Here is a 13,762-nt window from a genome sequence, read left to right as displayed (position 1 = left end):
TTATGACTGGAGAATCTGTATTTCAATCCAGCTTCTCATTGTCCCTCTGAACTTGTCCAAACTTAGAAAGCAGACATCTGCCAAACAGAGCCCAGCCATACCTTTTCTCCTGTTGGGGCAAAGTCTCCTTTTTCCTTAACTTGTGCCTGTCCAGGTACTCCTGGGGGACCACTGACCCCTTGCTCTCCCTGTCATGTAAAACGTGGAGGTTGGTTAGGTATGGAGAAAATAGAACAAAACCTGAGGTACGATAGGAAAGCCGGAAGTTAAATGCTAGCACATTATTTTCCCACCGCAAAACCCTGGGTTTCTGCAGGAAAATGGACCAGGTGTGAGGGTGAGGTAGGGGGCATTGTCTACAACCAGAGAAATGTGCTTCCCGGGCTCAGAAGCTACACAGCTGCAGGTCCCACCTGTGCACACACCTGCACGCAGCAACACCACTGTGTTAGTGAGAACATTCAACAGCTGATAGGAGCTTGGCAGGAAAGGGGCTATTTTAGGGTGAGCCAAAAAAAAATCATAGAATCGCCAGGCGTCTCTTACTCAAACAGCCTAACAGCTGGGCACATTTGGAGTTAGAGGGAAAGGCGGCCAAACGGGAGTGAGGGCCAAAGACTCCAACAGTAAAATGCAGAGTCCAGGCTTTGTCCAAACCCACCATATCTGGTACCCACTAGGAGCAGCTGCTTACAACAACTTGCACAACCCAAGACAGGCAGCCATTGTGTTAGTACCCCTTCGTCTTATCTTACCCAGGGACACTACTAGGGAGGACAGCAGGGACCAGGTGTTCACTGCTTGGCCTTCTTGCCAAGAGAAAGATGTTTGTTCAGTCTTCACCACCCTACCCCTGCTGCTGCCAAGTCACACATCCTTCGTGCCTCCAGGTCCCCAAGAAAGAACCAATTGCCACCTACATCATACTTCCTCGCAATGGCTGCCGTGATGGTTGCCATGATGATTGTGCAACTAGGACGCCAATCTAAATGTCACTCTTTTGAAGCGAATTTGTGATCTGATGAATGTGTTGCTTGAGCTCTGTGTTCGGATAAGGGAACTGATGGCCAAAAAGTGAGGCCAATGGTGCCGCCCAGTGGAACAACCTCTAAAATCCTAGAGGTTCAGCTGCTGTGTCGCCACCAAACTCAAAGCTCACAGAGGAAGAACAATGGCTTCTCACTCACCTTGTCGCCTTTTGGTCCTTGGAAGCTGGATCCCATCTGCCCCTGTTGGTTACAAATTACTCTTTGTTACGAAGGCTGTCACATTGGTCAGCCATCCTAAAACCACTCAGAGGGGACAAGAGGTTTGGCCTCAAGCAACAGTTTTGTCCGGCAAGCATCATGGGCTTTGAGAGAAAAGCCATGCTGGATGCAATGACTGTGCAAAGACTTTTTGCAAATATTATAACAAAGAATTCATTACTGAAAGGGTTTAAACTATGGGATCAGAAAAGTAAGGGACTGATTCACGAGTCCAAAGTAATAACTAAGGCGTGAGTAGATGAAAATGGAGGGTCTCAAATATGTTGATAGTGGTGGTGGTGGTGGTGATGGTGAGGATGGTGATGTCACCATGATGATGATGATGATGATGATGAAGGTGAAGGTGGTGGTGGTGATGCTGGTGATGTCACCATTACCATGATATCGATGAGAACAATAGTAGGTGGATGACAGATAATAGAAAAAAAATGACTGGCAGATGACAGTCAATACAGAGAGACAAGCAGACAATACATAGATACTTAATACGGACAGGTAGTACCATGTGTGGGTAAGGATGGGACTCAGAAGGTATTGTGGAACCTCACCAGAGTCCTATAATAAAGCTGAGAGCAACCAATGAAAAAGCATCTTTACCTTTTCTCCAGGAGGTCCAGGAGGGCCTGGAGGACCCTGTAAGAGACAGCATTTTAATTAAATGATATTCAAAACCAGCCAGATATGATCTGGAAGATCATTCCTATGCCTACACGCACGCACGCATGCACGCACGAATGCACACGGGGTTTGTAGAAGGTTTGGTTCCCCAGCTGGTGGTGCTATTAAGAAGTGACTGCATCACCAGGGTGTCTAACCATTCTTGTGGTCGGGGAGGGGAGGGTTTGGAGGATGAGGAACTAGGGTTGTTCCTTTGAAGGAGGCATCTTGTCCCCCCAAATTCCCCCTCTTCCTCTGTATGTCTCAACTATACCTCATGCTCCCTACCACAGTGTTCTACCTCCCCACAGGCTCTGAAACTACAGAGCCTAGGGTCATGTGACTGAACTCCCTGAAACTGTGAGCCAAGATGAATCTTTCCTCCTTGCAAACTGTAGCCTTGCAGATTTGTGTCCTAAGGAAGTCTGACACACACAGTCCTCTGTGCTGTGGACACATGTGTATTCAGGATGATGTGTATGTCACACACTTATAAAGCTTTGAAAATAGCCCTCTATGGATCAGGATAATTACGAGAAGGGGCAGAAATCCCTCAAAGGCTGCGGCCTGTCCCTTAGGTACCGGTAACCTGGAGGCACCAGCCTAGGCTCCAAGCTGGAGTTGCCCACATGAGGACAGCATTGTCCACTTCAGACCTCGAAAAAGTGATTCTTTTGGAGAGTAGATTGTGCTGACACCGAAAAGATAGCCCCACATCTGCAAGAAAGTCTCAGATCCCATAATCACTTTTTCAGAAGGAAAAAAGACAGCCATTCTGAAATAAAAAAAAAAAGAAGAAGAAAGAAAAAGCCTATCGATCCATAGGAAGGTGAGTGGATTCTGTTTCCATGTGTGGAGAAAAACAATAGAAAAAGACTGAATTTAAGGAATAAGCCTGAAGCTCTCTGAGAGGATGCTTAGGCAGGCTGTGTGCAGGCCACGAGCTCAGTCGCCTCTGCCCTCTCCTTGCACGCTTGATTCTTAGTAAATAAGTCTTTTCACTGCTGTCAAAATGAGGGAGTGAGAAGTGTCTCTCCTTCTGCTAAGAATGTCAGTCATACAGAGTCCGGGGCAGCCTTCCTCTCTAGCGCCACCTGCAGGCGCCCAGTCCATCTCAGCGTCTTCCCCAGGTCTGTGCCTGGCTCCTAACTGATCCTTAAATTCTGATGAGGCTTTGCCTCTGAAGCAGCTCTCTTCCGCACAAAGGGCAGGGGCCACCCTGGTGACCCTCAGTCCAGCTTCCTCCTGCCTTCACACACACACACACACACACACACACACACACACACACACACAGACACGTGGTCTGTCCCAGGATGTCTTGAGGGTCCACCATATAAAGCATCTTTTTCCCACAGCTCTGGGAATTGTCAGCCACAAGGGGCAAGAGAGTCTCAGTCAGCTTCAATTTGTTCCACGTGACTATCCTCGGAACTCACCGGTGGTCCAGTAAATCCCGGAGGACCGACAGGTCCCTGGAGTCCTGGCAACCCTGGTGAGCCCTGTGATTGGATGAGAAGAGAAAGGATTACCTACTGCAGGCCCCCAGGGAGTGACTCCAGGGAAGAAGCAGCAAGGCGCTTACCGGTGCCCCAGGGATACCAGGAAATCCTCTCTCTCCTTTCAGCAGGGTCCCAGGAACATGGCCGAGAATTTCTCCGGGATCTCCCTAGGGGACACAAGAAGGAGAGAAGATGCAAAGTAAGAATAGATGTGTATACAAAATGGCGGGGCGGGGGTGAGGGGGGGCTCGACTGGCCTCAAGCTGGGACTTAGAATGGGAGGTTGAGGGGTGGGGACACAGGGCAATTTTGGAGGTTGATCCTCAAGCACCAACCAGTTTGGATTTTGTTTGTTTGTTTGTTCTTTCAGCTCTTCTTATTTCTTCCACTGGCCCAGAGCTCACCAAGGCTGACTGGCCAATGAACTACCTCAGCGGTCTGTGGCAGAATCACACCCTGAATACCTCACATGGCTCATGGTGTAATGGGAGATATACACACAAGGCTCTGAAACCTAGGTGTCTCTGATTTACACAGCCTTTCACGGAACCGAGTTTAGGACATTTGTTTCTGGTGTTTTCAACCGATTTCTTATGAGGAACCCAAGGGGATTAAACCAAAATTAAATTTATTTAAACATACCTTCATTCCTGGTAACCCCGGTGGTCCCTAGAAAAAGAAATTTAGCTGTAAGTTTCACTTCTCCAAAAAAATAAACAGTAGCAAAGTATGAGCCCCCAAAACAGTGAGAGGGGGATAGACAGAGAAAATCTGATTTAAATGATCTTATACTCACAGGATTCCCACTGAATCCAGGCAAGCCAGGAGGACCGAGTGGCCCTCTCTCTCCCTGGGAAAGATGGAAAAATGTCACACACAAATGCACCCCAACACTTCACCACCCATCATTGTCCCCACCCATCAGAGAAACTGTAGTGGTGTCAGCATGTGTGGTCTGTCACAAGCAAGACCCTAAATGCCACTTCACTGAGGGAGCACCTCACTCCCCAGCAAGATTCACAGAGATAAGGACTCAGAGTGGCAGGTTCTATTTGGTAATTAATTCCAGGTTAAAAAAAAAAAAATTCTAAAAGAACAACTTTAGGCTAAAGCATACAAGTAGAAAGGAACTGTTATCTTTCACACATATTTAATGTGAAAAGCTGCATTTTCCCTGTCAAAGAAAGCAGGCTTCCAGATAAGGAATGTCCCCGTGACTGGTCCTGTGTAAAGCTAAAAGCACATGCCCAAGGGAGGGGAGAGTCTTAAGTTTACCTTTGTACCGTTGCATCCTGGGATACCTGGGGGACCTGGAGGACCATCCTGGCCAGGAATACCCTGCAATCAATCAAATGAAGAAGTCAGCCAAACAGGAACTCATCAGGTGGTAAGACACTTCATGCATTGATACAATTTTGTATACATACAGGAAGTCCGGGATTCCCAGGGTAGCCAGCTGCTCCAGGGGGTCCCTGCAAAGACAGAACAAAAGCCTTTCAGCCTACTACAGGGAACCTTATGTCTCTCTCCATCCTCGCAGTTCAAGGAGCTCAGAACACCAGCGCTGAGCAGAGAGCATTCTGGGAAGGAAGCACTGAGACTCAGCTCAGTGGGATAAACTCAGAAGTATTTGTGGTGCGAGTCCCTTCCTTCTAATTCCTAAACTGTCAAGTATGGTCAACTGTATCCAGAGAGTGACGATAATGTTTCTCTCTGCCCCATGAGCCCATGTGGAATGCCAAGGAGTCTCCATTGACACCAGTGCCCCGCCCCTTAACACTGCAAGACAGTGTTGTATGTTTCTGTATTTGATAAGGCTCCGTGAGCATCGTCTTTGGGCTTTCTAGAAAGGATGAAGCAGAGAGGAAAGAGCTTGGCTCTGAAAATGTCTCCTCACTGTCGATGGTACTTTCTTAAGGGACCCTTCAAAACGAGTAAAGGGGAGTAAGCAAACTCATACAGCAAGAGCTCTGCCTGCGTACAGCACCAGCCCACAGGTTAGAGGACTGATGGCTCACGGCAGTGAGGAGAGGCAGAGGGAAGGCACAGAGGAAAGAACGGAGACAGCCCCGGGGGGTAAAGGCTGCACCCCACAGCCCTAGGGTGAAGGCTACACTCCACCCACTCTGGATGCCTCAGTCCTCCGTCAGGTCACTAGACCCTGTACTTACTCGTGTCCCTTTCGTTCCAGGAAGTCCAGGTTCTCCAGCATCACCCTACAACAGAACAGAGATGCGGTGAGCAGGTCACTGTCACAAGACGGGCGCCATCTGCAATGCACCCTTCCTCCATTCCCGCCAAACTTACCTTTTGTCCTGGTGGTCCATGTGGCCCCTCAGGTCCTTGCATCCCAGGAAATCCAATGACACCTTGTAACCCTGGAAAGCCTCTCTCTCCCTGCAGGACAGCACACGGGTCAGTCAAGGGTGGGGAAAAGGATCAGCTGTGATGGGCGGTGTGGGGTGTTAACTTGACCAAGCAGAGAGTCCAACACTCTAGCAGAGCATGACTCCTGGATGTGCCTGCTGCAACGTGTTGGGCCAAGGACAGCCTCTCCATCGGTGGGCAGGCTGAGGGAGACCTGCCTCTGAGTGACATAGGCTGGAACGTCGGACGGCGGAAGTGCTAACAGAACCATAACAAAGCAGAGGGCAAGTCTAGCCTCCTTCCAGGCTGACACCGATCTTTGGTCCTTACATCACAAGTTCAGATCCCTGATCTTCAGACTCACAGATTTTTGCCAGCAGTCCCAGGTTCTCAGGCTTCCAGCCCTGGATTCCTTAAGTGACCAGCTTTCAGGAGTCATGTGGTACAATTCCTCATTTCTCACCTACCTACCAATCCATCCATCCACCCATCTATCCATCCATCCATGTACCCATCCACCCACCCACCCATCTGTTCATCCTATTGTCTGTTCTGCCAAAGGAAACAGACGAAAACATAAGCTCTCTAAGTCCCGCCCAGCACTGTGAGAGCACACAATGAGTGTCTGAGAATGGAGGACGAAGCCTTCTCCAGGTGTCCCACATTGGGTTCCTAATATTTATCACCTGACCCATGGCTTGTATATACTAGGAGCTATATAATACATAAAGTCTATAAAATAAAAATTTACTTGTTTTATGTCATTGAGTTGATTATAATCTTACCCAGTCACTGGCACCTTTTTGTTCCCAACAGATGACATTCTGAGCAGCCCATCGGTGTCTCTCTTTTAAGACCCTGGGAGTACTGACAAGCAGAGTCACAGCTCTGATCTCAGCACACAAATGATCACTAGTTGATAGTGAGCTTGTACCATTCTCCTTTTCAACAGTAATTTTTTTTTCTCAAAGAAAAGATCAAAGTGTGCTGGTGGCCTCTGCCCCAAATCAGAAAAGAAACAAGAAACATGATTTTTAAAATAATAAATGAATGGTATAAATGTTTGATGGGGGCTGTAATACACTGGGACAGAACAAAGAGCAGAGAAAGCCGAGAGAGAGAAAGAATGTGCTGTTCTGGACCTCAGGCCGACCTCCCAAAGATGAATGCAAAAGGAATACAGGCAGAGACGAGAGGAATCAGAATGCTAGGCAATGTGGGCTGGAGAAAGGCTGGGGAGCAGGGACTGGATGTCAGACCATGTGGTCAAGATTGAACAGAAAGGAAAAAGATGTCAGTGAGGTGGGGACACACAGGAAGGAGACACCAACCTTGGAAACTAGAAATATTGTGTATCCTGTGGCAGCAAAAGGGAGCTAAGGGTCTGGTGGAGTGACGTTTTAGAAACTGGCATATTTAGATTATCAACACACGCATGTGCACACACATGCACATGCACGCACACACATGCACATGCACACATACACACACGCATGCACATGCACACATACAAACACACATGCAAACACACACGCACAAGCACACACACATATATATACACACACACCACACCACACCACACATACACACACACACGCACACACACACACATTCACACACATATACATACACACATACACACACATACTCATGCATGCACACACACACCACACCACACATACACTCACACATGCACACACACTCACACACATACACACACACACCACACCACACATACACACACACGTACACACACACACTCACACACATATACATATGCACACACGGGCGCGCGCGCGCGCGCGCGCACACACACACACCCACACACACACACACACACACACACACACAAGCATTTCACCTTTACTGTGTAGGGAACCTGCTATAGCTCACTTCAAAGCATGAGATGCTCTGGAGCAGGCCGTCAGGATTGCTTAAAACTCCAGGGTTTTCTCTAAGCTCCACTGGTCAAAGGAAAATGACCTGGTTAGGATCCTATTTACCACTCCCCACCCCTCAAGTAGCATTCACACGCCACGAGTTGCTTCAAAGGTCTCCACCATCACACCATCAAAATGAGACAAGGAAGCACTTCCAAAGCTATGCCTCCCTCCAGACGGTTCAGCTGCTGCAGGGCCTCACCAATCCTGGCTTTCCTGGGTCTTTTTCATTGGTGCTTAAGTCAGACGTCTAAATATTGCATGTGAATACGCAAGGAGCAATGTTCCAAACCTCAAAAGGAGAGGGGACATGGTAAACTCCTACACCCCTGAGGCAGCAGCAATGAAACCTACTTGGGGGAGCGAATTCATCCACACTCTGGGCCCTCGTGAAGTTTGATGTGGACGCTGGGTCTTTCTCCCAGATGCCCAGTGAGCCGTGAGGAAGGAGATCCCCACCAAATCTTGTCTGAATGCAGAGTGAAACAGACACATTCACCCTTGGCCTGTCACGGTGGTGGTAACGTGGAACTGCAGGAACTGCTTACAGCAAAAGCGCTGTCAGGGAGGGTTTTCAGATGTAGAAAAAGGCTACTCAAAATAGACTATAACCGAACTCTGAACAGATGGCCACCCGAAAATAATTTTAAAAAAATAAATAAAATAAAATAAAAATTGAATTGCAAATCATCAAATAACCCAACCTGAGCTGGGGAGGGCGCTCGAGAGCAACGTCGCTGGAGAACTTTCTAGCATGTCTGTGTGGGTATTTTTAGCACTTAATTGATATTGGCAGTATCTCCAGAAGACCAGCAGAGATAAGGTTTTTTATTTCCCATTTTAATCACGGAATGAACGCGGCGGGGACGGGAGCCAGATGACCTGATTCCTACCAGATTTTCACTGACTCAGCTCTGAACCAGAATTAGAAATGAAGTCAGCCCACCCCCAGGTCCCTTCCTTATCTAGGTCACTAGAGCAAGTTGGTTCCCAGTAGCATATTAAACGAATCCACAGCATGGCGTCAGTACAGAAAGCTCAACGCATCCAGAGCTGACTGGTCACACGTCACCGGTGACCCCTCACACTCCTGGGAACAGAAAGGAGAAATCTGAATTCCCAGACCCTCCTCCACCACAAGAACACATTCTTCCCCAAATGTCCACAGAGGGCTTAAGCAATCACATCTCCCAAGAGTTTTGCAATCAAGTGGTTGAGGGAAATGGCTCCTCCTTTCACAAGCTTTCTGCTAGTCCCCCCCCCTTTTTTTTAATTTTCCCATTTTGTTTCCTAGTAAAGACTGCACATTCATAATCAGCTACCCGGTGCCCTCTCTAATCCTACCATGAGAACAGAAGCAGAACGGACAGAAGGGACAAGCACTCATGAAACTGGACAGTGAGTTAACACATGGCACACACTGTGCTGGAACCAAAGGGCTCCATCCTGCTTCTAGCAGCTGAGGAAGAAAGAAGAGCAGAGGCCGGACTTGCTGTGCAATGCACAGGCCATCCGTGCCAGGAGTTTCCACACCAGATGCGGCAGCTGCAGTGGGCACCGTTCCAGCTGTGACCACCCTTAAGCTCAAGGCCAAGTGAAGAGTGGGGGAGGAGGATCCTTCTTGTCATCCAGTTCCCACAGTGTGCCACAGGCACTGAGGAGAGTGTGGCCACAACTGACCACCGCAACCATGGCTTCTCACCACGGTGGTGAGCAGCAATGAGGACAAGGACCTGAGGGTATAGCTCAGTAGAAGACCATTTGCCTAGCATGTGGATCCCTGCATTCTGATCCCAGCAATGGAGGAAGGGATGGAGAGTCAGAAAGAGAAGTTTGTAAAATATTACACACGAAAAAGTTGATACTTTGTGGCATCATTCTTATGAGAAATCATGTCAGTCAGTCAGAGAGAAAGAGAGACAGAGACAGAGAGACAGAGGGAGGGAGGGACAGAGGGGGGGGGAAGGAGGGAGGGAGAGAGACAGGGAGAGAGGGGAGGGAGGGAGAAAGAGAGAGGGAGGAGGAAGAGGGAAGGAGAAGAAGGGAGGGAGAGAGAGAGAAGGAGAGAGGGAGAGAGGAGGAGTCTGTAGGTTTTCAGCGCTAAACAGTAGATGACTGAAGAGACAGAGATGTTGGCCACCCTGATCTGACCTGACTGGCACACCAAAGGTAGATGTCAAATGACCCCACTTTGCCTAATAAATATGCGTCAATAATAATAATTAAAAAGCTCATCATCTCTAGCCCCTAACGTCATTTTAACTATATATGGACTTCTAAAATTCGTTCTGTATCTATAAAAAACAAACCTGTATACAGCAAGGAAACCATCAGGGCTATGTTCTCCAGTGAAGCTCAGAACACGTGGAAAGAGAACAAAATGCCCTTGTTTATGAAGACAACGGGAGGCAGGCAGCAGAGTGGTCTCGGGGCTGACACCAGCCATTCCAAATTAGGCTTGAAATAGAGTTTCATGCTGAAGGAACTTAAAATGTTTGCTTACCATATTATCTACAGCAAGCACATAAAGATCCCGTAAAAATGTGGAAAGAAAGGGCTCCTTTGTAATACCCAATCATCTCCCTGTCTCTTACAGCACTGTGAAAGGAGCTTAAGATTCAGCTCCCTCAAGTCTCAGTCAGAGGAGGCAACTAGAGCTCGTGAGGTTGAAATAGTAGGGAATTTCTAAATTCAAGGCATAATTACCAAGTACAAAAACTAAAGGGGACATAAAGTGTATCTAAAATAAGTTGTCAACCAAAGTCCGCTTATCGAAAGCTACCATGATGGCCAGGGGTGGTGACTCTGTAATCCTAGCACTTGGGAAGCTGAGGCAGGAGGATGGATTCTAGTTTGAGTCTAGCCTGGGCTACATAGTGAGTTTATTCTGAATGGTGAGTTAAACTCTACAGTATTTATCTGAGGGGCTGGAGAGATGGCTCAGTTGTTCAGAGGACACAAGTTTGGTTCTCAGAATCAACATGGCAGCCCACAACTAGCTGTACCTTGAATTTCAGGAGACTAGATGCTCTGTCCTGGCTTCTGTGGACATGGGCACACATTCAGTGTACATACATGGGTACAGGCAAAACATACTTCTATATAAAATAGAACTAGAAGAATCCTTTTTAAATTTTAGCATGTATTAAATCATGCTGAACTTTAGCCTACAATTTTAAATAGCTGATTTGATCACCCACGTGGATCCCTTGTTTCAATCAAGCTTCTACTCTTTTTAAACAATAGGATCATGGATCTTCAAGGGAACCACAACACAAGCAAAAATGTTTGCTCGCACCTGTAACAAAACTTGGGAAGGAGGATCGCCATGGGTTTCCATAGAGAACACAGGGAAGTGTATGAGCAAACACACTGAAGCATGTGATCCACCCTCTACGCCTTCTTTGAAGAAGTTATTCCATTAGCGTTTGGCACGCATCAACACCAGACACAGGAGTCTGCGATAACCAACACCGCAACACACCCCACTCAAGGAGCAATCTGCAGAAGTCGGATAGTCCCAGGCAGAATAGAGCCCAGGTCCCTGGCACAAGCCCTTGAGGCCCCATTAGCACCTGGCTGATGGCTCTGCCTCAAACTAAACGGCAACAGGAAAATCTCTGTCCTGGACATGATCCTGAGGCAGCTGTGTCCCGCTGTCATCTGGTTCCCTGAGATGTCACTTCCCAAGCAAGGCTGAACATAACTGAGTGATAAAAGTCCTGACTTTTTGTCCATCGCTCCCAGTGCATGTGGTTACTGGGAAGCGATTTGGGATGCTGGGTCATGGTCGATGCGGGGACCATGATCTATGGGGGACAGCGGTCAATGGGGGACCGTGGCACTTAGCCAAAATTCCACAAGTTCAATCCCTTGAGCCTAGCCAAACAGGCATCTGCAGGACCATATCCGGAATGTGATACTGCTGGGAAAGTTGTAGGCAGGCTGCAATCTGTGTCACCGGGTCATGGAAAAGCTCCCTGTGACAGGGCCCCTCTGGGAGCTCCGTGCATGCCTTCTGCTTGACACTGTAGTGCTGCAGGGAGAGGGGACAGGACCCACAGGGCAAGACAAGGCAAGGGCTTCTTTAGTCGGGGTAGCACTTCAGTTCCGTTTCCCCCATGGTCTGTGAATTTCTCAATGAATTGAATGTAGCACAGGAGAAGGTTTCACTGAGCTGCAGTAAGTGTCAGTTCTACCATTCCAAGTTTATACATTGATACAAAGTTAACTGTGAGGCTAGGTGTAGCAAAGGGTAGATAGGAGACACAGTAAATAGGTAGAGCTACAAAAAAAAATCTGCAGAAATGTTCTAGTATATAAATATCCAATTTTCCTCATCGTCACTTGAGGAAAAAAATCAAAATACTTTCTGGAGAGCTAACATTCACTCTACACAAGAATAAGTGAGAGCAGTAAATACCCTCTTATCAAGGATGACTCAAGACTTCCCCCATGAAGCTATCCAACAGCAAATGTGACTTCACTGACTGGGGGGAAAGCAAGTGGCAGAATGGAGCGCTGGCAAGTCACTGGCAGGAAAAGAAAGCGATTTCCAAGTCCTCCACGGAGATGCAGACATCTCACTCTAGCTGGAAAACAGTCCTCTGTGATAGCTTTCAGTTTCTGTTCTAAGTCCCTCTCTGGAGCATGCAGGTTTTTATATCAGAAAGTAAGCGCTATGCCAGCCTCCTGTCTCTATGCTCACCAGGTGTTATGGGCACTTTCTTACTCTTGGCCTTCAGCCAGAAGCTCATGCAAACCACCGGACCATCTCACACCTTCGGAGTATCTCTGCTCAGCCTTAGGATCTGAGCTACACATTTGTTGTAAGGCCCCATTTGTTCTATGACTTCTCTTGCCCCATTCCCTCTTGGCCCCCTGACAGGTAGTTTCAGGAAGTTCTACCTTCTGGGAAGTGTCATCCCCCTTGGATACACAAGAGGACCCCAGCCAGATGTCCCCTCCCTGGAGAAGAAGTCACAGGAGACTTGGGAACTGTGGTCTCTCACGGACAGCTGGTCCTTGGTGTCTCTTAGTCTGGCCACCAGGGGGAGCACTGGGTCTACATGTGTTGGGCAGATCCTCTAGGCTGTTACTGTAGCAGAAATGTATCAAACAGGTGTGATGGCAAGACCTGAAATCCCTGTACTCAAAAGGCAGAGGCAGGAGGATGAGGAGTTCAAGGTCAGCCTGGGCAACGTGGGATCCTGGCTCACCTCTGCATATACGTATGCTGTGTGTGTGGCTGTGTGTGTGTGTGTGTGTGTGTGTGTGTGTGTGTGTGTGTGTGTGTGTGTGTGTACATTCAAGTGGGGACAACAGAGAGAAATAAGCTTGACAAAGGTCTGAGTTAGAGTTTTCTAGGGAAAAACTTGAACTGGAATTGAGAATTTATGAAATTAAGTATGAAATGGATAGCCTAAATGTTGGCTATGAAGCGGCCAGGGGCTTTGACTGTAGAAACAATATGAACTGTGAAGTCTTCTGGTTTTATTAGTGAATACTGACTATACTGAATGAAGACAGTCACCCCTCCTAGTCCCCACTCTTTCGTCCCCTCCCTCCTGCTGGTCCCTTTCACTTGCATCGTGGTCCGTTCCAGTTGGGCTTTCACATCTACTTTGTAAACTAAGACCCGGTTTGTTAAACGTCTGCATGAGAATAGCACACGACACAGGAAGAAATTAAATCCAGCAAACAGGCACAAATAGGACAAGAGGGGGTTCTTGAGTCCACAATGGTGGCTCATCGCACTCCCAGCAAAACATGTTCAAAGCTTTGCCTTTGGCTCCCTTCCCTGGGTTATAGAAAACGTGTGCCTTAAGGTAACGTCATCCACTCTCCTGCATTTGCCAACTGTTAAGTGTGTGCACTGGTGGTGGTGATGGGGGAGGATGGTAGTGGTGGGGATATTGGTAGTAGAAGTGGGGGAAGATGGGGGGACGGGGATGAGAGGGATGATGGTGGTGGTGGTAGTGGTGGTGGATATGGTGGTGGGATGGTGGGGGGATGTTTGGGGGGGTGG

At 48.0% G+C, this 13,762-nt stretch overlaps 1 protein-coding gene across 1 annotated transcript in view; it reads right to left on the bottom strand.

Moving 5' to 3' along the window:
• Window positions 1–13,762, bottom strand: part of Col4a1 (collagen type IV alpha 1 chain) — a 110,217-nt gene that overhangs the window by 40,936 nt on the left and 55,519 nt on the right. Inside the window, exons 3-13 of the mRNA XM_032918422.1 lie at window positions 5,735–5,824; window positions 5,599–5,643; window positions 4,855–4,899; window positions 4,703–4,765; window positions 4,224–4,277; window positions 4,070–4,096; window positions 3,511–3,594; window positions 3,365–3,427; window positions 1,866–1,901; window positions 1,188–1,229; window positions 102–188 (exon numbers count right to left, since the gene is read on the bottom strand). Coding sequence (XP_032774313.1) covers window positions 102–188; window positions 1,188–1,229; window positions 1,866–1,901; window positions 3,365–3,427; window positions 3,511–3,594; window positions 4,070–4,096; window positions 4,224–4,277; window positions 4,703–4,765; window positions 4,855–4,899; window positions 5,599–5,643; window positions 5,735–5,824 — 636 coding nt within the window. The remainder of the gene's footprint in view (window positions 1–101; window positions 189–1,187; window positions 1,230–1,865; window positions 1,902–3,364; window positions 3,428–3,510; window positions 3,595–4,069; window positions 4,097–4,223; window positions 4,278–4,702; window positions 4,766–4,854; window positions 4,900–5,598; window positions 5,644–5,734; window positions 5,825–13,762) is intronic.

Source organism: Rattus rattus, chromosome 13 (genome assembly GCF_011064425.1).
Source record: "Rattus rattus isolate New Zealand chromosome 13, Rrattus_CSIRO_v1, whole genome shotgun sequence".
NCBI classification, from domain to species: domain Eukaryota; kingdom Metazoa; phylum Chordata; class Mammalia; order Rodentia; family Muridae; genus Rattus; species Rattus rattus.
Note: the sequence above shows the minus strand (reverse complement) of the source record. Positions and strands in the feature narration are given on the sequence as shown.